A 21209-nucleotide genomic window follows, 5' to 3' on the forward strand; every position below is an offset into this window, starting at 1 on the left:
TCATTATTTGTCGAGCACTGTCTATAACTATATCTATATATATAGATATAGATATATATATAAATAACATGATATCATAGGCATTACTGAAACATGGTGGGATGAAACTCATGACTGGACAGTTAATTTAGAGGGTTATTCCCTTTTTTGGAAGGATCGAACAAATAGAAGGGGAAGTGGAGTATGATTATATGTTAAACCGGATCTAAAACCTATTATAAGGGATGATGTCTATGAAGGGAATGATGAAAATGTAGAGACTTTGTGGATAGAAATTAGCAGTGGAAGTAAAAGTATTAAGAAAATGTTTGTGGGAATATGCTATAAACCACCAAATATCTGTGAGATTGAGGAAGCTAAAATACATTTGCAAATGGAAAAGGCATCAAAACTGGGTCATTTTTGCATAAAGGGGAATTTTAATTATCCAGACATAGACTGGGGCAATGAGATTAGCGTTACAACAAAAGGAAACAGGTTCATCTGCATGTCATATATATATATATACACGCACACACATTTAGTATGTGTGTGTGTTTATTTTTTTATGTAGATACCTGATAATAAAACCAAAGTGCTGTGCTGTAGGAGGGGCTAGTGACCGTAAATTGTTTATTCATTAAGAAATACTATATGAAATAGATGTTATGTGCTGCGCCAAATCAGAATGAAAAGGTAAAACGCAGAGAATGTACATGTTTCTGTTGCATGTTAACGACGTGTGATTTTGCATTGATTTCTGTGCAGGAAAGAGCAGGAAAGAGACAATGAAGAAAGTGTGGTCAATTGCTCTGCCTATTACGCCATGTCTGCCTCAAAAGCAGGGCTCCTGAAGATCACAGCCACGCAGGCAGAGGCGGGAGAGGAGAAGGAACAGCTTGGTGTGAATGAAAAGAAGGTAATAACATGTGTCACATAGTAGGGTCCCCTCTTGCTTGCCTCTTATGTAGGTGTGTGTGTGTGTGTGTGTGAGCTTGTGTGAATGTCTGTGTGTGAGTATATGGCTTTGTTTGTTCATGGATGTTTGCGTGTATGCCCTATACGAGTGCTTTTGTATAGATGTCTTGTGTATGAGGGTTCTTGTATATGTCTTCATGTGTAATCAAGTCAATGGGGCTTTCTGTACGGTGGCACTGAATCGGTGCTATTGCACTTTATTCAGTAAGCCCCTTACTCTCACTTCAGCTACCCTCTCTCTTTCAAAGGATGAAGAAATCCTATTGAATGTGCCACAAAGCTGGTAGCACCTTTTTGTTGCAACGCTTCCATTCACATGCAAGGAGTGTAACACTTTGCTATCGAGACACTAACAACTTCACGGCATAGTCATTAGGAGCCACAGAGGAAGGCATTCTCTATCAGTTGCCACTTGTGAGCAGTTGAACAGGTCAAGGAGCTAGTTCATGAAACAGCCCAACTGCAGCCATGTCAGTGTTATTACTTTTTTCCCGCTGACAATTCCACACTCCAGTTTCCGAAACGATTTCCAAAATAACAATCAATTCATCAGAAGCAGCAGCTTTACCTACTCTGTCCAATGGCAACCAAAATCTTATAAGCCACGTTATTCTTCTTCCGTCGTGTAATTGTGTGTGAAATCGCCCACAAGTTTTCTGCTATGGCGCACAGCTGTGCCATGCCCTGTTCCCAAGCTGTTGTATATATTCAAGCTGCTCTTCTCAGTCCTTGCAGAAAAAAATACTTCATTTTCCCCTTCTCCATCTCTGAAACTGACCTAGGATGGCTCTTTCCTACTCATAGAAAGTTTCTATTTCTGGGGTGTTAAATGATGGATCATGCCAGCGAATCCAAGTGTAACCCAGCCACGATTCCTGGTCTGTTACTCATCACTGAGATCAGGGGGCGCACATCATGACTATTGATAAAGAATATGTTGCATGATCAAACAATAAAAATATCATTGATTTGTTTCTCTGACGGAAGCCAGGACTTATAATAAACAGAATTGTCATTTCATTGTATAAAATATGTTATGTAATTCAGAAAAGTCATTATCACTCCACTTCTTTACCGCTATACATTTCTAACAGAGTAAATCGATGCTTGGGAATACTTTCATTTCGCTTATTTTTTTACTTTTGTTCATCTTATTGCATGTTAAACACACGCCCTTTGGTCATCAGACAGGGAGAATGTGTGCATAGCAAGGAAATGGAAGCAGGCACACGGTCTTTCTAAAGGTGCAGTTTATTGTGCCACCAAAGGTCCAACGCTTCGGCAATAGATTGCCTTTATCAAGGATAAAGGCAATCTATTGCCGAAACGTTGGACCTTTGGTGGCACAATAAACTGCACCTTTAGAAAGACCGTGTACCTGCTTCCATTTCCTTGCTCTAGTACCTTTGGGATGTCTGGACCTCCCTGGACACACGCACCGGCAGATAAGTACCCCCCTCCAGCACCTACTAGCGGTGTGCATGTACTTCTATATAAGAATGTGTGCATAGATCTGACTATATCATGAACAGCAGGGGGGAAACGAGTTAAACAATCTCCCTTTGAGAACCCGCTGCAAATAAAAACGTTTAAAAAAGTGTAAAATCAAGTCCGTAAATCACAATGTGTACCATATCTTATCAATATGCAGAAGATGTTATAACAGTACCATGTAACTCACGGCTGCTCAACTACAGACCCTGATCTACATTTTTCTTTCTCCCCTCCTACCTGCCCCCCCCCCCCTCCTTCCTTCCCTACCCCCGCCCACCTCGTTCCTTACCTCCCTAACAACCACTCCCCTCCCATCCCCCTCTACCCCCCCCTTCCCCCTCCCTCCCAATACCAATCCCCCCCCTCCCGCTGTAACCCCACCTCCACCCCCCCCCCTTCCCATACACCTACCTGTAACCAAAGGTCGAAGGGTCGAAGGGTCACACATGCAACAGAAGGCCAGGACCTCACTGTTGCACCCCTGACCTCGGGCCCCGGACCCACCCCAGAACGGGTAAACCTACCCGAATGCCGGTCTCTCGGAGACAAGGCAAAACCACATTTAGACCTTTTCAAGGCCTACTCTCACTTCTCCTCCATCTGCTGACCCTGTCCCGGCAGATCTATTCCCCTCCCCTCTCCCCTCCCCCTACTACCCCCTCGCCTGAGCAGCCCGACTATAAGCCTTCAAAGACTGTTATAGAAGCCATACCCCCTACTTTAAAAAACTGCACTACCGTGCACATCATCTCACCAAAAAATGGGAGCAGGGTCTCAGCTAATGGGAAAGCTGAGACCTCAAGCCCACGCAACATAAATTTAAAGCATTAAAATGGCAACGTCAGCCCCGATTAGAGTCAGATCTCTAAATGTAAAAGGACTGCAAAATCATAGAAAGCGACGATTGGCCCTCCAGGACATGAAAAAAACAGGGGGAGACATTATATTCCTACAGGAGACCCACTTCACATCCCAGGACCCCCCAAATTTATTCAAAAAAATGTTCCCAACAAGCTTTTTTGCTTCATTCAGTAGTAAGAAAAGGGGTGTAGCTATCCTGATCAGACAAGGCACCCCATTTAATCATATCAAAACAACAGCGGACCCAGAGGGTAGATTTCTAGTGGTGTATGGCTCTTTAGCGGGCTCGACAATTGCCCTGATCAATGTATACGCCCCAAACGAAAACCAAATTGAATTTCTACAGACTGTTCTCGAGGGCGTCGACCCGGGATACCTATCCTCGATGATAGTGGGAGGTGACCTAAATATGGTGCTAAACCCCACCGAGGATAGATCAACCACGATGGGACCCCCCGCACAACCCACTCCCAGATCAAGGGGAAAAGGTTTAGGGGAATTCTAAATGAATTTTCATTAGTGGACATATGGAGATCCCAGCATCAGGGCCAGAGAGACTATACTTTTTACTCCGCTCCTCACCAGACTTATTCTCGAATAGATTATTTCCTGACCACAAAAAACGTACTGGCGGCAACCACCGAATCAGACATTGGCTCTATCACCTGGTCGGATCACGCCCCAATCACCTTGACATTATCACTCCCCTTTGAAAAAACAACAAACTACTCTTGGAGACTTAACGATTCGCTATTAAATCACCCAGAGATAGAAAGGGAAATAAGAGCCTCACTTAAGGACTATTTCTTTTTCAACGCAGGTACAGTTTCCTCTCCAGCAATCCTATGGGAAGCCCATAAGGCAACCATCAGAGGGAAAATCATCTCCATCGCCTCCCATAGGAAAAAAGCCCGCCTAATACAAATTAAGGAACTAACAGATAGCATTAAAACAATAGAACAAGCCCATAAGGCAGACCCTACAAAAAAACTATATAAACAATTGCTTGCAACTAGATCAAAACTTAGGCAAATTCAGCTGGAGGATGTGGAAAAGGCCCTTAAATGGACCAACCAACTGTACTACGACAAAGGGAACAAGGCTGACAGACTCTTAGCAAGTAAACTAAGAGGGGTGCAAAAGCGATCCCAAATAACAGCTATCAAAAGTAAATCTGGTGAGATACAATATAGTGAGAATAAAATCGCAGAGGAATTCACTAAATACTACACGGAGTTATATAACCTCAGAACCAAAAATGACCGCTCTCCACCAATAACCATAGAAAATATAACACAATATCTCAATAAATGCCAACTCCCCACCTTAACGGAGGAGGAGAACATAGTCCTCAATGCTGAGATTACAAAAGAGGAACTGGAAATGGCGGTCAAATCATTAAAGATCACCAAGTCTCCTGGCCCTGACGGTTTCACCAATGTTTACTATAAAAGATTCCTGCCCACACTATCCAAACATCTCCTAGCTACATTTAACCATTTCTTGGAAGGGAATCAGATTCCCGCATCAATGTCTCAAGCTAATCTGGCCATCATTCACAAGGACGGCAGAGACCCGATGCAGTGTGGAAGCTATCGTCCAATTTCAACAGTTTCAACAGTGATCTCAAACTATATAGTAAAATTCTGGCTAACAGATTAAATCCCATCTTACCGAGGCTCATAAATATAGATCAAGTCGGATTCGTAATGGGCAGACAAGCCTCAGATAATACTCGGAAGATAATCAATATAATTGAGCATGTCCACCTCTCGGGGACCAAAGCACTTTTATTAAGCCTAGACGCAGAGAAGGCGTTCGATAGGATAAACTGGCAATTCCTGGACCAAACTATGCGTAAATTCGGCTTCAAAGACGCATACCTAGAGGGGGTCCGTAGATTATACCACAACCCATCAGCAACGGTAAAACTACCCGGCGGCAATAACCAGAGGTTCGAGATTACAAATGGTACTCGACAGGGGTGCCCCTTATCTCCTCTCCTCTTTGCACTAACCATAGAACCGCTGGCATCAGCAATAAGGCTCAATAGAGACATCCAGGGAATAGAAATTGGACAAAGGCAGCACAAAATATCCCTATTCGCTGATGATGTCATACTAACCCTCTCCAAACCTCAAATCTCCCTACCTAACCTACATAAAGAACTCCATGAATTTGGACAAATTTCAGGATATAAAATAAACCAAGACAAATCGGAGGCCCTGAATTTAAGCCTGCCAGAGCCAGAGGTGAAACTCCTCAAACTAAATTTTGACTATCGTTGGAGCTCCTCCTGTATCAAATACTTGGGAGTTAAGATATCGAGGACTTACCAAACTCTTTACCAACATAACTATCCGGCACTGTTCAAAAAAATCAAACAAGATCTAGACAAATGGGGAGGATACCAAATATCATGGATCGGGAGGATGGTCTCGGTTAAAATGAACATACTCCCTAGATTGCTATACTACTTCCAGACACTCCCGATCCCCATCCCTGGCTCAGAATTAAAGAATATTCAAAAATCAATTTTCCACTTTATTTGGCAAGGTAAAAAACCTAGAGTCGCCAAAACGGTTCTTCTGGCCCCAAGGGGGAGAGGAGGACTAGGAGTCCCAGACGTATCAAGATACTACCTGGCCGCACAACTGCGACAGGCGGTGGTCTGGAACACTAGCCCGAAACAATACTGTTGGCTAGGTATAGAAACACATTATGCCGGGACGCCCTCACTACCAGCTTGCCTTTGGTCCATGAGTAAGGAAGACATGCCAAGTAACAAATTCCAATTAGGCCCAATGAGACACACCTGGGAAATTTGGACGAAATGCAGATATAAATTTAAGCTCATGTCACCTCACACCCAACTTACACCAATTCACAAAAACCCAAAATTCCCACCTGGATGTGAGCCCAGACAATTTGACCAATTTGAAACCAAAAATATCAGAGCAATTGTTGACCTCCTGAGCTTTGGGCAGTTCCTGAGTTATCAAAATCTACGGACCAAATATGAACTAAGAGATCTAAACGTCTTCAAATACCTACAAATTCGGCACTTCACTCAAACATTATCCCCAACGTTGGAATTTTCCCCTCTCACTGGCTTTGAAAGGCTCTGCAGAGAGCCCGGCCATCAGAAAGGTCTCATAACGCAAATATGTGCAGAGCTTGAAAAAGCCTCAGAAGCTCCGACGCACGACTATATGCTGCATTGGGCAGCAGAATTGGACATTGTTATAGACCGAGAGGATTGGGAAAGTATTTGGGAAACAGCCTCAGGAACTTCCATATGCACCACAATAAAAGAGAATATTTATAAAATCCTGTTTCGCTGGTATCTTACCCCAGCCAAAATTAGCCAAATCTACCCACTGGCCTCCGACCTATGCTGGAGAGGCTGCGGTCAAAGGGGGGACATGGCCCACATCTGGTGGTCATGTCCAGAAATTCAAAAATACTGGGAAACTATACATAATCTTATAAAAGAGGTCACAGACCTCACAATCCCAATTGAACCGCTGACCTACCTATTGGCCAGGCCCCTAGAGACACTGGACCGACCAACAGGCAAATTAATCTCCCTTATTCTCACGGCGGCCAGATGTGCGGTGGCAGCCGCCTGGAAGAAGGTGTCTCCCCCCTCCAGACAGACGGTGATAAACAGGATCAATGATGTAAAAGACATGGAGAGACTGTCTGCATTCGTGAAAAGGTCCACTACCACCTTCAACAAAACTTGGGATCCGTGGTACACACGTATGACCCAGACCAATAGAACTAACACATAAATACAGCCCTGGAGGTCATCATAGGAGATGGCAAGTGTTTGGGCGGATCAGGACGAGGGAGTGATACACCCTTCCCCCTCTCCCCTCCTCCCCCCTCTCTCCTTTCTCTTTCATCTTCTTTCTGTTTCAACTCCATGCTACCCCGATTGACCCCGGAGGAATAGGGGGACGTGGAGTCTCTTTCTTTCAAAATGTTAAAAACTGTATTAGGCCACATATGATCTGTTTTAACAAATGTGTTAACAATTACTATTGCCTAATAAAAAAAATTGGTAAAAAAAAAAAAAAAAAAGTGTAAAATACCGATAGATTAATCAGCAGCATTTTACCTGAGGCCATCCCTTAAGGGTTGAGGAAAGGAGATTTCACCAGCAACAAAGGAAAGGGTTCTTTACAGTAAGGGCAGTTACAATGTGGAATTCATTACCCATGGAGACTGTGGTGGCAGATACAATAGATATCTTCAAAAAAAGGTTGGACATCTTTTTAGTAAGGGAAGGTATACAGGGATATAACAAATAAGTATACATGGGAAGGATGTTGATCCAGGGAAAAATCATATTGCCATTATTTGAAGTCAGGAAGGTTCTTTTGCCCTTATAAGACTGCATTGGATAATGTTTCACTGGGGTTTTTTTGTTTGCCTTCGTATGACTAAATATACTGTAAATATAAGTCTTTCTCTTTCGTTCCCCTTGCCGGCTAGATCTCCCCAAGGAAATAAGCAAGAAACCTCATGACGTAGAGACTATGTCATAGGGCCAGACCAAATGACCCGGTGGCTACGTCATGTGGCACCCAAAGGGTTAAACCAATTGTCCTATCACTTCCATTAGTTCCCTTTAGTCCTAAGTAGGACTGCACCTTTACAGCATGTGGCTGCTTGCTATGTAAACAAGCTGAGGTCCGGGAGCAAATGTGATTAAACTAGAGAACAGCCTGTGGCTCAAAAAGGCGTAGGGGCTACATGCACCGGGAAACTAGCAACCGATCTAAGTGATTAGGCCATGCTGGTAATTTCACTGGCATGTTTTCTTATACTTTGCATGAGGGAACATTAGCATAACCATTATTAGGGACAGATAGTGGGGGAGTCGCTTGGGTAATCAAAGCCCTGTCCCTTTGTAAGCACACAAAAGCTGCTATGTCTGCCGGCTTTTTGGAATCACAGCCACGCTGATTAATGAAAATAAAACAAGTCCTTGTAGGTCAGATGTGCAGCTCCGCAGTCACTTGGTGGACACTAAAGGCAAAGATCAACTACGAGACTCCGTTCTGAATCGCACACGCAATTAGATTGTAAGCTCTTTGGGGCAGAGATTCGATGTCCAGTGTTAAATATAGGAGGAGATTCACTAAGCTCCGACAAGGGCTATCAGAGCCTGATTCTGCGGTAACCGCCATTCAAGAGATTGGCAACAGATATAGGATCGAACTCTGATATCCCGACTGTGGTGTAGGCACGTTAGGATATATTAACTTTCACGTGAGTGGAAGTTACTGCTCTTGTAACTGTGCATTTCCCTGCTGCTCGCTAGCAGTGCGAGGCCATCAGACACACTATGGCACGTTCCACTGAGTGAGCGGTAATGTGTCCTACGGCTTATTATTAATATTATTGTTTATTTATAAAACGCCAACATATTCCGAAGCGCGGTACAATGGCCCTACAGACACACTTACTCCATTCTAGATTTATGACTATTTTAATCATCAAATATGCTATTAAGGATGGACACACAAAAGGACAGCAAATGTGTAAACATTTTTTTTTTAACCAAGCACAGTATATGGTATGGTTTCTTTAAATCCTTTGCGGCCTTAACAAGGAAGGGGTTAACCTAATCACTAGTACTCTAGGACAGGGGTGCGCAAACTGGGGGTGTGAGATTTTTCTGGGGGGCGCGGTGGTTACAGAGGCCCCGGGCGCTTCCCCAAGGCATTTAAATGAAATGCCGGGAGACCACGTGAGGCCTCTGCAACTCAACTTACTGAGATTCAGCCGGCTTGGGGACGCGTCTCCATGGCAATGCAGCGTCATTTGATGCTGTGGGGTCACGTGACGTCACATGACCCCCGCGGCTAATTTAAGGGGGGCGCGAGAACCGGGGGAGAGCAGCCAGAAAAGTTTGCGCACCCCTGCTCTAGAAACAGGAGGGTGAAATTCAGATAAATTGTTCCCAGATTGTATCAATATTGGCAACCATATATGTTCTTTAAGGGGTAGGATGTGAATTGCCATTGTGTAGCTGTTATTTTAATAATGTTGTAGCATGCTTTTTTACTTATGCAAATGCATAGGTCTCCTTCCAGCTGGTTTCTATTACGTGGAAATCTAGGGAACATGTCCTAAAATAGTCTGGACAGAGTTATTTAATTGTTTCATATTCATTAATATATTTGTAATAATTGGCAGGGGTCCGTTAGCAGCTATTTATGAATGAACCATTGAGCAGCAGTGATCAACATAAGACAGAAAAAGGTGCCGCTGCTTCTTACCCAATTCAATATTGTATGAACCTCCTCCTCAGTGCTGCAGAAGAAATCTGCTCCATGGAACTAAACTCTCCCCCAGCCCTGGGAGGACCTCTTCACCGCATGTACAATCAGGGAACTTCTGTAGAGTTTTCTGCCATTGCAATAACGTCTAGTCTCATTGTGGTGGGTTCGTTTTATCCATATGCAAGTTAGCATGTACACAACAATCATTTGGAAGTTACCGTGGAGGTTGCCTCATCACCGTAAAATGTGCTCAGACTTGAGAAACAAAAAGCATTATAAAAACTACCAGATACAACAGCACTGCAGTGTTGTCCTGCTAGGTATACAGCCCTATATACTGTAGCAAAGTATATGGCTGTATGGCTGTTCCATCCATATACATATATATATATGTATATTATACACACACAAGAATAATTCACTAGGATGTCGTTATTACCAGTAGTCCGGGTCCGAACTCTTATGCACTTTGATGTTTCCACCGTGGACAGAATAGTCCTTGTCCAAAATAGTCCTTGTCCAGAATAGTCCTTGAGTACGTGTTACCTTATAATTTGTGGCCATTTTTCTTTCATTTATACTGTGTGTGTACAGTATATTACATACATACACACACATACACACACACTAAAATAGACATACTGTAGTCAGTTGTTCAAACATTTCCCTAGTGTGAAGCCCTGTAATGGAAAATAATGATGCATTAGTGGTTTGGAGCCACTGCTACTGAATATATATAATCTTTGATGCTAGGCTCTTTCATTAAGGGATTTCATTTCCCCATGCATGCATATATTGTTTGATGCACTTTTTGTATTATAGCTCCTTGCATTCTAATGTTTGACTTTCAACCGTTTTCACCTGATGGGCCACCAATGCAGAGCAGAAATCAAATTATCCAGAAATTTAAAAAAAAAAAAGCAAGCCAAACTTTGCTGGAAGCCATATGCTTGAAGATCCCCAACAAGTGATGAGACTGGTCCGAAACCACGAGCCAGTGAAAATCTTCGGTTCTTTAATAAATGTTTCCTTATGTCCACAGGCAGAACTGATTGCCAGACTCACTCACAAACTCGAGATTCTGCAGGAAGCCAAGGAAAGCCTGCTGGTCGATATCAAGCTCAACAACAGCCTTGGGGAAGAGGTGGAGGCGCTAATCGAGAGCCTCTGCAAGCCCAACGAGTTTGACAAGTACAAGATGTTCGTAGGGGACCTGGATAAGGTGGTGAATCTCCTGCTGTCACTCTCAGGACGCCTAGCCAGGGTGGAAAACTTACTTTGCAGTTTGGGTGAAGATACCAGTGCTGAAGAACGGGTATACATATAACTTTTCCATTTCATAGCTCTGCAATCTCTTTAAGACACGTATAAATCTTGTAAGTTATATTATAGGCCGTTCAGTTGAACAGATGCGAGGTGTTTTATGGTTCCATAAGGTATTTTATGCTGCAGCACTGCTTAGTAAATATGGCTCGATATGTGTTTGAACATCAATGAGACAGTAAAGCCATAGGACTTATAACAATTTGCACAGTCCCCAAAGTGGTATAATAGTGTTGCAAAAAATACATATATTTTTTAACAAAAAATTGAATTTAGTTAACTGCTGTAGGATTGTTTGTTTGATATCCCAGATGCCCCAGTAAACTAGCAATTGTGGACCAAAGTACTGTAGCACTATTAACACATATCCTCCCTCCACCCTCCTGCCCCCCATGCACACACCATTTTTGGGGCATACAATGGGATTTTTTCATTTCCACATGTGATTTACTCTGTCTTTTGTACAAGGATTTTGGTGCAATGGACATGCGGCATGAAACAATGATTTTTGAAGGCAGTATACTGCCATTTATTCAACTGCTTCACTTTTTATCAGAGTCTTGCTCCTTCTTAAGGGCAGGTAGACAGGATGACAAGAGCCTTGAAAGTATTCATTGGGGAAATTGACAGTGACCTTCTGTACAGTAGCATAGCAGTGACTTTGTAAAAGTCACATTATGTTAATTCAGTTACACTAATCCCCTTTCTTTCCCGATGTTGCAGAACTCCTTGAATGAGAAGAGGAAGCTGCTATCTGGGCAGCACGAGGATGCCCGGGAATTGAAGGAGAACCTCGACCGGCGTGAGAAGGTGGTTATGGACATCTTAAGAAACTACCTCACTGAGGAGCAGTTCCAGAACTACCAGCATTTTGTCAAAATGAAGTCCGCTCTACTGATTGAGCAGCGGGAGCTGGATGACAAGAATAAACTTGGCCAGGAGCAGGTGAAGTACCTGCTTGAAAGTTTACCTAGTGACTTCCAAATTGGAGAGAGAGTGCCTTTGCCAAGAGGAAGTGTTTGTTCTGTGGGGAACATCAATATACCTCCACCATGACCTCTTCACTTTAAGGTTCTCCACAGCTGACACGGCAAAACGATGCTAATTTAAATAGATAAGTACTCCTTCTTCAAGAAAAAAAAAACTTAAGCTATGTAAACAAGAACCGTGCGTGTTATGAAAGGAATATAACACAATTTCTACATAACATCTAGATCTTCCAGAAAAGACTGTCGCAGAAAAAGCAGCAAAACCAAGAAATTGTACTAACAAGGGGTGCAACCACATAGTGGTTTTCCAGTGATTGGACTTGTGACGGGCAAATGAATGTTGGCATATTATCGGGGCGCTGAAGGGCACATTCAAAATGGATGCATAGTTGCACTGCTAAGTTTCACTCCGCTGCTACATGGGGTTTGCAAATTCACTGTGGTCACGCCCCTTTTCCGCATCCGAGTGGAAACTATGCAGCGAAAAGTGTATAGGGGAAAATGGAAAGTTCACACACCCCAGGTTACTGCGCCTGTAAGAAGCAGAAAGACAATGCTTCATCCCTTTGTCTCCCGCTTCTCATCCTCACACTAGCTAAGGAAAAGTATGACACACGCCATTCTCACTGTGAGCTTCCACCTGTAACGATGAAGGATGTATGCCTTAATGACGCCACTGACATTTTACTGCTATTTATAAATGTTCCTTTTGTTTTTAAGAGAAATATGTAAGTTTTGTACATATGCTAACCTTTATTTGACTTAAATCTGTACTGTAGAAAATGCCTTTTGTACGATGTAAAAAAAAACTTTAACAAAAGTTGAGACGCCAGGATAGTCACTACTTCAGATAAATATGTTGTTGCCTTTTTTTGCTAGTATGTTAACTCTTTCCTCTCTGTGACCTACTCTAGTGGCACATGTTTTCAATAAAATACTGGGAATTAGCCATATATTGTACACGTATGGCTGCAATGGTGGGAAATCCACGTAAGCCCCCGAGCTGGCGGGTGGGGGGGTTATTTAATAATAACCAAACTCCTGTAGTGTGTGCTATTGATTAATATCTCAACAGTAAAAGCATTTTAAAAAAGCACCATTTTTTTTGTTTTTTTAACTTTATTTCAACCCATTAGGTGCTGCAAGTACCCAGAATGCATTGCTCTCTGACACTGGCTGTGTGCTTGTTATTAATGTGTCCTTGTGAAGGAAACACTTTGCTTAGCAAAGATCCAAGCCAGCTCTGAGCTGGCCACCTTATTGTGTTTACTCTGTCTTCATGCAGCCACAAAGCACCTGGTACAATATCTGTTGTGAAACATAACACTATTATGAACAATAAAAAAAAGCCTTTATTGTAATTGAATTGATGGAGTACTTGAGTATGTTTTACAATTGTACCGGCTCACATGTAAAAAAAAAAAAAAAAAAACATTTGTGTGGTCTTTGATTTAAAGGGGAGATCTTCATTTTCCCACAAAAATCTTTGTGAACAATTTACTAATGCAATTACCTTCCCTTTTTTTTGTACATTTGGATGTCTGTTTTCACCTATTAAATGGTGTATTTTATTACTAACAAATGAGCCTAAAACCTAAATAAATATGACTGCCCAGCCATTCTCATTAGGGACAGTCGTAGACCGTAAAGCAGCAATTCTCTTCTACTGGTTTTATTTATTTATTTTAACGGGATGGAAATTTAGGATCCCCGGGAGCTAATCTGGTCTATTGTCAGAACCGGTCACTCCCCAATTTCAATCCTGCAGCAACAACAAAAACAGGGTGGAGGAATGGAGAGGGGGAACTAGTTAGGTGGGATTGCTGCTTTACAGAACCTTTATCTGAAAAGATCAAGATAAGAATATTTTTCTGACAAGACCGATTATAGTCTGCAGGCCTGGTGAAGTGGAGAAAGATTGTAGTCTGCAGGCCTGGTGAAGTGGAGAAAGATTATAGTCTGCAGGCCTGGTGAAGTGGAAAAAGATTATAGTCTGCAGGCCCGGTGAAGTGGAGAAAGATTATAGTCTGCAGGCCTGGTGAAGTGGAGAAAGATTATTGTCTGCAGGCCTGGTGAAGTGGAGAAAGATTATTGTCTGCAGGCCTGGTGAAGCGGAGAAAGATTATTGTCTGCAGGCCTGGTGAAGCGGAGAAAGATTATTGTCTGCAGGCCTGGTGAAGTGGAGAAAGATTATAGTCTGCAGGCCTGGTGAAGTGGAGAAAGATTATTGTCTGCAGGCCTGGTGAAGTGGAAAAATATTATTGTCTGCAGGCCTGGTGAAGCGGAGAAAGATTATAGTCTGCAGGCCTGGTGAAGTGGAGAAAGATTATAGTCTGCAGGCCTGGTGAAGTGGAGAAAGATTATTGTCTGCAGGCCTGGTGAAGTGGAAAAAGATTATAGTCTGCAGGCCTGGTGAAGTGGAGAAAGATTATAGTCTGCAGGCCTGGTGAAGTGGAAAAATATTATTGTCTGCAGGCCTGGTGAAGTGGAGAAAGATTATTGTCTGCAGGCCTGGTGAAGTGGAGAAAGATTATAGTCTGCAGGCCTGGTGAAGTGGAAAAAGATTATAGTCTGCAGGCCTGGTGAAGTGGAGAAAGATTATTGTCTGCAGGCCTGGTGAAGTGGAGAAAGATTATAGTCTGCAGGCCTGGTGAAGTGGAAAAAGATTATAGTCTGCAGGCCTGGTGAAGTGGAAAAATATTATTGTCTGCAGGCCTGGTGAAGTGGAAAAAGATTATAGTCTGCAGGCCTGGTGAAGTGGAGAAAGATTATAGTCTGCAGGCCCGGTGAAGTGGAGAAAGATTATTGTCTGCAGGCCTGGTGAAGTGGAGAAAGATTATTGTCTGCAGGCCTGGTGAAGTGGAGAAAGATTATTGTCTGCAGGCCTGGTGAAGTGGAAAAAGATTATAGTCTGCAGGCCTGGTAAAGTGGAGAAAGATTATAGTCTGCAGGCCTGGTGAAGTGGAGAAAGATTATAGTCTGCAGGCCTGGTGAAGTGGAGAAAGATTGTTGTCTGCAGGCCTGGTGAAGTGGAGAAAGATTATAGTCTGCAGGCCTGGTGAAGTGGAGAAAGATTATAGTCTGCAGGCCTGGTGAAGTGGAGAAAGATTATAGTCTGCAGGCCTGGTGAAGTGGAGAAAGATTATAGTCTGCAGGCCTGGTGAAGTGGAGAAAGATTTATTGTCTGCAGGCCTGGTGAAGTGGAGAAAGATTATAGTCTGCAGGCCTGGTGAAGTGGAGAAAGATTATAGTCTGCAGGCCTGGTGAAGTGGAGAAAGATTATAGTCTGCAGGCCTGGTGAAGTGGAGAAAGATTATAGTCTGCAGGCCTGGTGAAGTGGAGAAAGATTATAGTCTGCAGGCCTGGTGAAGTGGAGAAAGATTATAGTCTGCAGGCCTGGTGAAGTGGAGAAAGATTATAGTCTGCAGGCCTGGTGAAGTGGAGAAAGATTATAGTCTGCAGGCCTGGTGAAGTGGAGAAAGATTGTTGTCTGCAGGCCTGGTGAAGTGGAGAAAGATTTATTGTCTGCAGGCCTGGTGAAGTGGAAAAAGATTATAGTCTGCAGGCCTGGTGAAGTGGAGAAAGATTATAGTCTGCAGGCCTGGTGAAGTGGAGAAAGATTGTTGTCTGCAGGCCTGGTGAAGTGGAAAAAGATTATAGTCTGCAGGCCTGGTGAAGTGGAGAAAGATTATAGTCTGCAGGCCTGGTGAAGTGGAGAAAGATTATAGTCTGCAGGCCTGGTGAAGTGGAGAAAGATTATAGTCTGCAGGCCTGGTGAAGTGGAGAAAGATTATAGTCTGCAGGCCTGGTGAAGTGGAGAAAGATTATTGTCTGCAGGCCTGGTGAAGTGGAGAAAGATTATAGTCTGCAGGCCTGGTGAAGTGGAGAAAGATTATAGTCTGCAGGCCTGGTGAAGTGGAGAAAGATTATAGTCTGCAGGCCTGGTGAAGTGGAGAAAGATTATAGTCTGCAGGCCTGGTGAAGTGGAGAAAGATTTATTGTCTGCAGGCTGGTGAAGTGGAGAAAGATTATAGTCTGCAGGCTGGTGAAGTGGAGAAAGATTATAGTCTGCAGGCCTGGTGAAGTGGAGAAAGATTATAGTCTGCAGGCCTGGTGAAGTGGAGAAAGATTATCTGCAGGCCTGGTGAAGTGGAGAAAGATTATAGTCTGCAGGCCTGGTGAAGTGGAAAAAGATTATAGTCTGCAGGCCTGGTGAAGTGGAGAAAGATTATAGTCTGCAGGCCTGGTGAAGTGGAGAAAGATTGTTGTCTGCAGGCTGGTGAAGTGGAGAAAGATTATTGTCTGCAGGCCTGGTGAAGTGGAGAAAGATTTATTGTCTGCAGGCCTGGTGAAGTGGAGAAAGATTATAGTCTGCAGGCCTGGTGAAGTGGAGAAAGATTATAGTCTGCAGGCCTGGTGAAGTGGAGAAAGATTATAGTCTGCAGGCCTGGTGAAGTGGAGAAAGATTATAGTCTGCAGGCTGGTGAAGTGGAGAAAGATTATAGTCTGCAGGCCTGGTGAAGTGGAGAAAGATTATAGTCTGCAGGCCTGGTGAAGTGGAGAAAGATTATCTGCAGGCCTGGTGAAGTGGAGAAAGATTATAGTCTGCAGGCCTGGTGAAGTGGAAAAAGATTATAGTCTGCAGGCCTGGTGAAGTGGAGAAAGATTATAGTCTGCAGGCCTGGTGAAGTGGAGAAAGATTGTTGTCTGCAGGCCTGGTGAAGTGGAGAAAGATTATAGTCTGCAGGCCTGGTGAAGTGGAGAAAGATTATAGTCTGCAGGCCTGGTGAAGTGGAGAAAGATTATAGTCTGCAGGCCTGGTGAAGTGGAGAAAGATTATAGTCTGCAGGCCTGGTGAAGTGGAGAAAGATTATAGTCTGCAGGCCTGGTGAAGTGGAGAAAGATTTATTGTCTGCAGGCCTGGTGAAGTGGAGAAAGATTGTTGTCTGCAGGCCTGGTGAAGTGGAGAAAGATTATAGTCTGCAGGCCTGGTGAAGTGGAGAAAGATTGTTGTCTGCAGGCCTGGTGAAGTGGAGAAAGATTATAGTCTGCAGGCCTGGTGAAGTGGAGAAAGATTATAGTCTGCAGGCCTGGTGAAGTGGAGAAAGATTATAGTCTGCAGGCCTGGTGAAGTGGAGAAAGATTATAGTCTGCAGGCCTGGTGAAGTGGAGAAAGATTATAGTCTGCAGGCCTGGTGAAGTGGAGAAATATTATAGTCTGCAGGCCTGGTGAAGTGGAGAAAGATTATAGTCTGCAGGCCTGGTGAAGTGGAGAAAGATTATAGTCTGCAGGCCTGGTGAAGTGGAGAAAGATTATAGTCTGCAGGCCTGGTGAAGTGGAGAAAGATTATAGTCTGCAGGCCTGGTGAAGTGGAGAAAGATTGTTGTCTGCAGGCCTGGTGAAGTGGAGAAAGATTATAGTCTGCAGGCCTGGTGAAGTGGAGAAAGATTATAGTCTGCAGGCCTGGTGAAGTGGAGAAAGATTATTGTCTGCAGGCCTGGTGAAGTGGAGAAAGATTGTTGTCTGCAGGCCTGGTGAAGTGGAGAAAGAATATATAGTCTGCATGCCTGGTGAAGTGGAGAAAGTGGGAATTGACAGGAGAAGTTGCCATGTGAGCACTACTGCATACTGTGGGCCTTTATAAAACTGCTGGAAAACAAAATAAAAACGGGGTTGGTAATCTGCTTTAACCCTTTGATGTAGCAACTAGCTAGGTACTCCATGGACTTTTTAAGCTTGTTTTCTGGGGAGCTCAGAATGCGATGTCGTGCACAGGATAAGGATAATGCCAGTGACACCACGAGGAGCTGTCACATGATCCCGATCTGCTTGGAGAGGTGCTGTGGCACTTAAAAGGTGAAAGGGCATCACATGCGACCCTGCCCTTCACTATTATCACCTAGCATACAGTGCTTCCACTGCAGCAAGGGATTCTGGGAAATGACATGCAAATGAGTACACCGTGTCACTTTTTGCCTGAAATCCATCTCTACATGGAACACTTAAAAGCTAATGCTCGCTGTTAACACAGCTTTTAAGCACAGCATGGGAATCAGATGCAAAGCCAGAGAAACCATTCACAGACATGTTTCAACATTTATGGGTCTCATCAGTGTGAAGTTGGTTATACTGCTGGCTATGCAATTTTCAAGGCTGTAGGGTTTACCATCACGTTTTAAGTTATGGTGGGTGATAAAGGTGACAAGAAACCTCTACTGTATTGCATATGCAATACGGTGAAGGTTTCTTGTCACCTTTTTCACCCACCATAACTTAAAGTGTGTGTGTGTGTGTGTGTGTGTGTGTGTGTGTGTGTGTGTGTGTGTGTGTGTGTGTGTGTGTGTGTGTGTCATATACACACAATATATATACACAAACAAGTAAAGACTGCATATACAGTACACCTCGTATTAAGGCTATTCATAAGAACATAAAGTAACCTCAAAAATAAAGAGAATGATCGGTGCTCTGAGACAAGGATAAGTATAAAACAAACAAGACAAAAGAAATCTCAAAAATGAGCACTCAGAATATCCCTAGAGATTATACCAAACTTTTCCTTAGGTGTGCACCTCACACTCTTCATTTGCATTAGCGTGTATTTAGTGTGTAGGTGTCGTCAGTCCATTCAGTCATTGTGGAATGTATGCACTTTTGTTTATTCAGGGTCCCGCCCCTTTTTGGTTTTATTATGTTTTAACTTGTTATAATTGGTTACATTAAAGTTTGGTATATTCTCTAGGGATATTCTGAGTGTTCATTTTTGAGATTTCTTTTGTCTTGTTTGTGATATATATATATATATATATACATACATACATACACTAAACTGGTATGTGTATCATACAAAGTATCACCTAATTTTCTGTGGTGTAGAAAGTGAATGATGTATAAATGGTGAAAAGATACAATTCAATGTGATATAGATTATAGAAGCAACAGTGTAAAACCAATCCCAATGGTGCGTATTAGATATGAAGTCCAAATCCGGAAAACAGTCCCTTATGGAGCAGGCAGCAGCTTTTGAGTAATCCTGCCTGATCACTTGGATACCGACAAAGAAAAAAAGAAAAAGAAGCGCCAGCTCCATAGCATAATACTGTTATGCAATTTATTAAAGATGAAAGAGTCAGTCGCAGGACATGCACTCACATAGTGGATTAAAAAACACATTTGAGAGAAATATTTGTAGGTGGATGTCACCCGCTGGAAAACGGGTCCGGTGTCAGTTTGAAGAAGGTGGGTCTCAATTTCGTTTTGGACAGCCGTAAGGTGTAATCATCTTTGATAATAAAGGGGCGTGAAAGGGCTTCTCCTTATCCCCGATGCCAGTGATACCTTTCTTGCCTCCACCGGCGTGTCGCATGTAGACAGCGGCTTGTGTTAAGGATAGATACACCTCCGCACACTTCTGTTCTTCCGCGGTGAACATCAATCACGTCACAACATCCTGACACATTTCGTCACATGAGTGACTTCCTTAGGGGTCCCTTTCATCACCTGATGAAATGCGTCGGGACGTGACGGAGGAGCCATTTACCATCACTAGGGCCGCAGAAAGATTATCCAGGGTCCAGGACTACAGTTCAGACCGCATGCCCCCCCACCCCCAGTCGGCAGTGTCACGAGCCCTACTTCACACCTCGTGAGCCCACCCATTTCACACCTAGTGAACCCCCTCTATTTCCCTCCCTCTTCCCGTGTATTTCTCTCCCCTCTGTCTCACCTCTCACTTACCCACCCTCCATCAATTACCCCACTCTCACTCAATCCCTGCTCCCCGCCTCACATATATTTCTCTACCCACGTCTCACTGTTACTCCCTCTTTTCCTCACTGACCCCTCTCTCCTCTCACTCTCCTCCCTCCCTCAATTACCCCACTCACTCAATCCCCCTCCTCACACTCATTCCCTTCCCACTTCCCGCCTCACACAATTCCCCTACAAAATATATACCAAAAAAAACCACCCCAATGCAAAAAACTTCCCACCCCCAAATACATACAAAAAAACACCTCCCCAATACATATAAAAAACCCCAATACATAAATCCCCCCAATACATATAAAAAAGCAATTCATATTTAAAAAAAAAAAAACAATATATATAATCCCCCCCATACATATAATAAAAACGAATACATATTTTAAAAAAAAATACATATTAAAAAAAGGCCCCAATGCATATAAAAAAATCCCAATACATATAAAAAAAATAATGCATGCAAAAAAAATCAATGTATATAACAAACCCAGTATACTCTAGGGAAGGGGGAGGAGAAAGGGAACCCTCGCGTCTGCCTCAAATAAATATGTGATATAAACAACGGTGCAATAAGGGGAGAGAGAGAACAACATTAATACTAGAAAACAAAAGCACCCTTTTTGACAGCACTCGTTGTATATGATAGTGTAAAGATGAATGATTTAAAATGTAATCTTTTAATTCAACTGGTTAAAATAATTGTCAAAACATTAGAACCAAAAATCCAACTGACATTGGTAACAAAACACAAAAAACAGACAACATTAATCAGTCCTTAAACTGCAAACTAGGTGGTTGATCAAAATCTAACCAGACTGACTAATGGCAGAGAAGAAACCCATATATGAGAGTAAACCTCCTAGTGCAGCAATCAAAAGTTTAAAAAGCCTGTGTAAATAAAACAGGTAACATGGGACTGATCTTACACATGTATATACCTCTTGAAGAATCTGGGTATATAGTAGATGGATGTTGACTCACTGCCTAAGTGATGACAGTAGTGTATATTGGGCACAAGAGCTCACAAAGTATGATAACTGGCTCTGGGGCACGGATCTAGTCCGTATCCAGTTATAGCCCCTTAATAAAATGTGCGATATACAGCAACGAATATACACATGAGACTGATCTTACACATGTATATACCTCTTGAAGATAATGGGTATATAGTAGATGGATGTTAACTCACTGTCTAAGTGATGACAGTAGTGTATATTGGGCACAAGAGCTCACAAAGTGTGATGACTGGCTCTGGGGCACGGATCTAGTCCGTATCCAGTTAAAGCCCCTTAATAAAATGTGCGATATAAAGCAACAGATATACTGCAGTGTGACAACAAACAAACATAAAAGAGGGGATGGTTTGATGCAAACAGCAGACGTAAATCAGCTGCTGTTATAAGGTGGAACAAAACAAGAAGGGGTGAAAATATATATACAGTTCAAAACACCCTCACTGCAGCAGCGTCATATCCACAAAACCAACATCATGGCTGTGGAAGCTGATTAGTCCTGCAGATG

At 43.0% G+C, this 21209-nt stretch overlaps 1 protein-coding gene across 3 annotated transcripts in view; it reads left to right on the forward strand.

Annotated features, from left to right (window-relative positions):
- Positions 1-13289, forward strand: part of SHROOM3 (shroom family member 3) — a 413191-nt gene extending 399902 nt beyond the window's left edge. For all 3 annotated transcript variants that reach the window (XM_075606730.1, XM_075606734.1, XM_075606741.1), the window contains 3 exons: positions 748-898; positions 10654-10926; positions 11658-13289. In XM_075606730.1, the coding sequence (XP_075462845.1) occupies positions 748-898; positions 10654-10926; positions 11658-11990 (757 nt within the window). In that variant the 3' untranslated portion in view covers positions 11991-13289. The remainder of the gene's footprint in view (positions 1-747; positions 899-10653; positions 10927-11657) is intronic.
- Positions 13290-21209: the final 7920 nt, after the last annotated feature.

The sequence above is a fragment of the Ascaphus truei genome, chromosome 1 (genome assembly GCF_040206685.1).
Source record: "Ascaphus truei isolate aAscTru1 chromosome 1, aAscTru1.hap1, whole genome shotgun sequence".
Classification (NCBI taxonomy): Eukaryota; Metazoa; Chordata; class Amphibia; order Anura; family Ascaphidae; genus Ascaphus; species Ascaphus truei.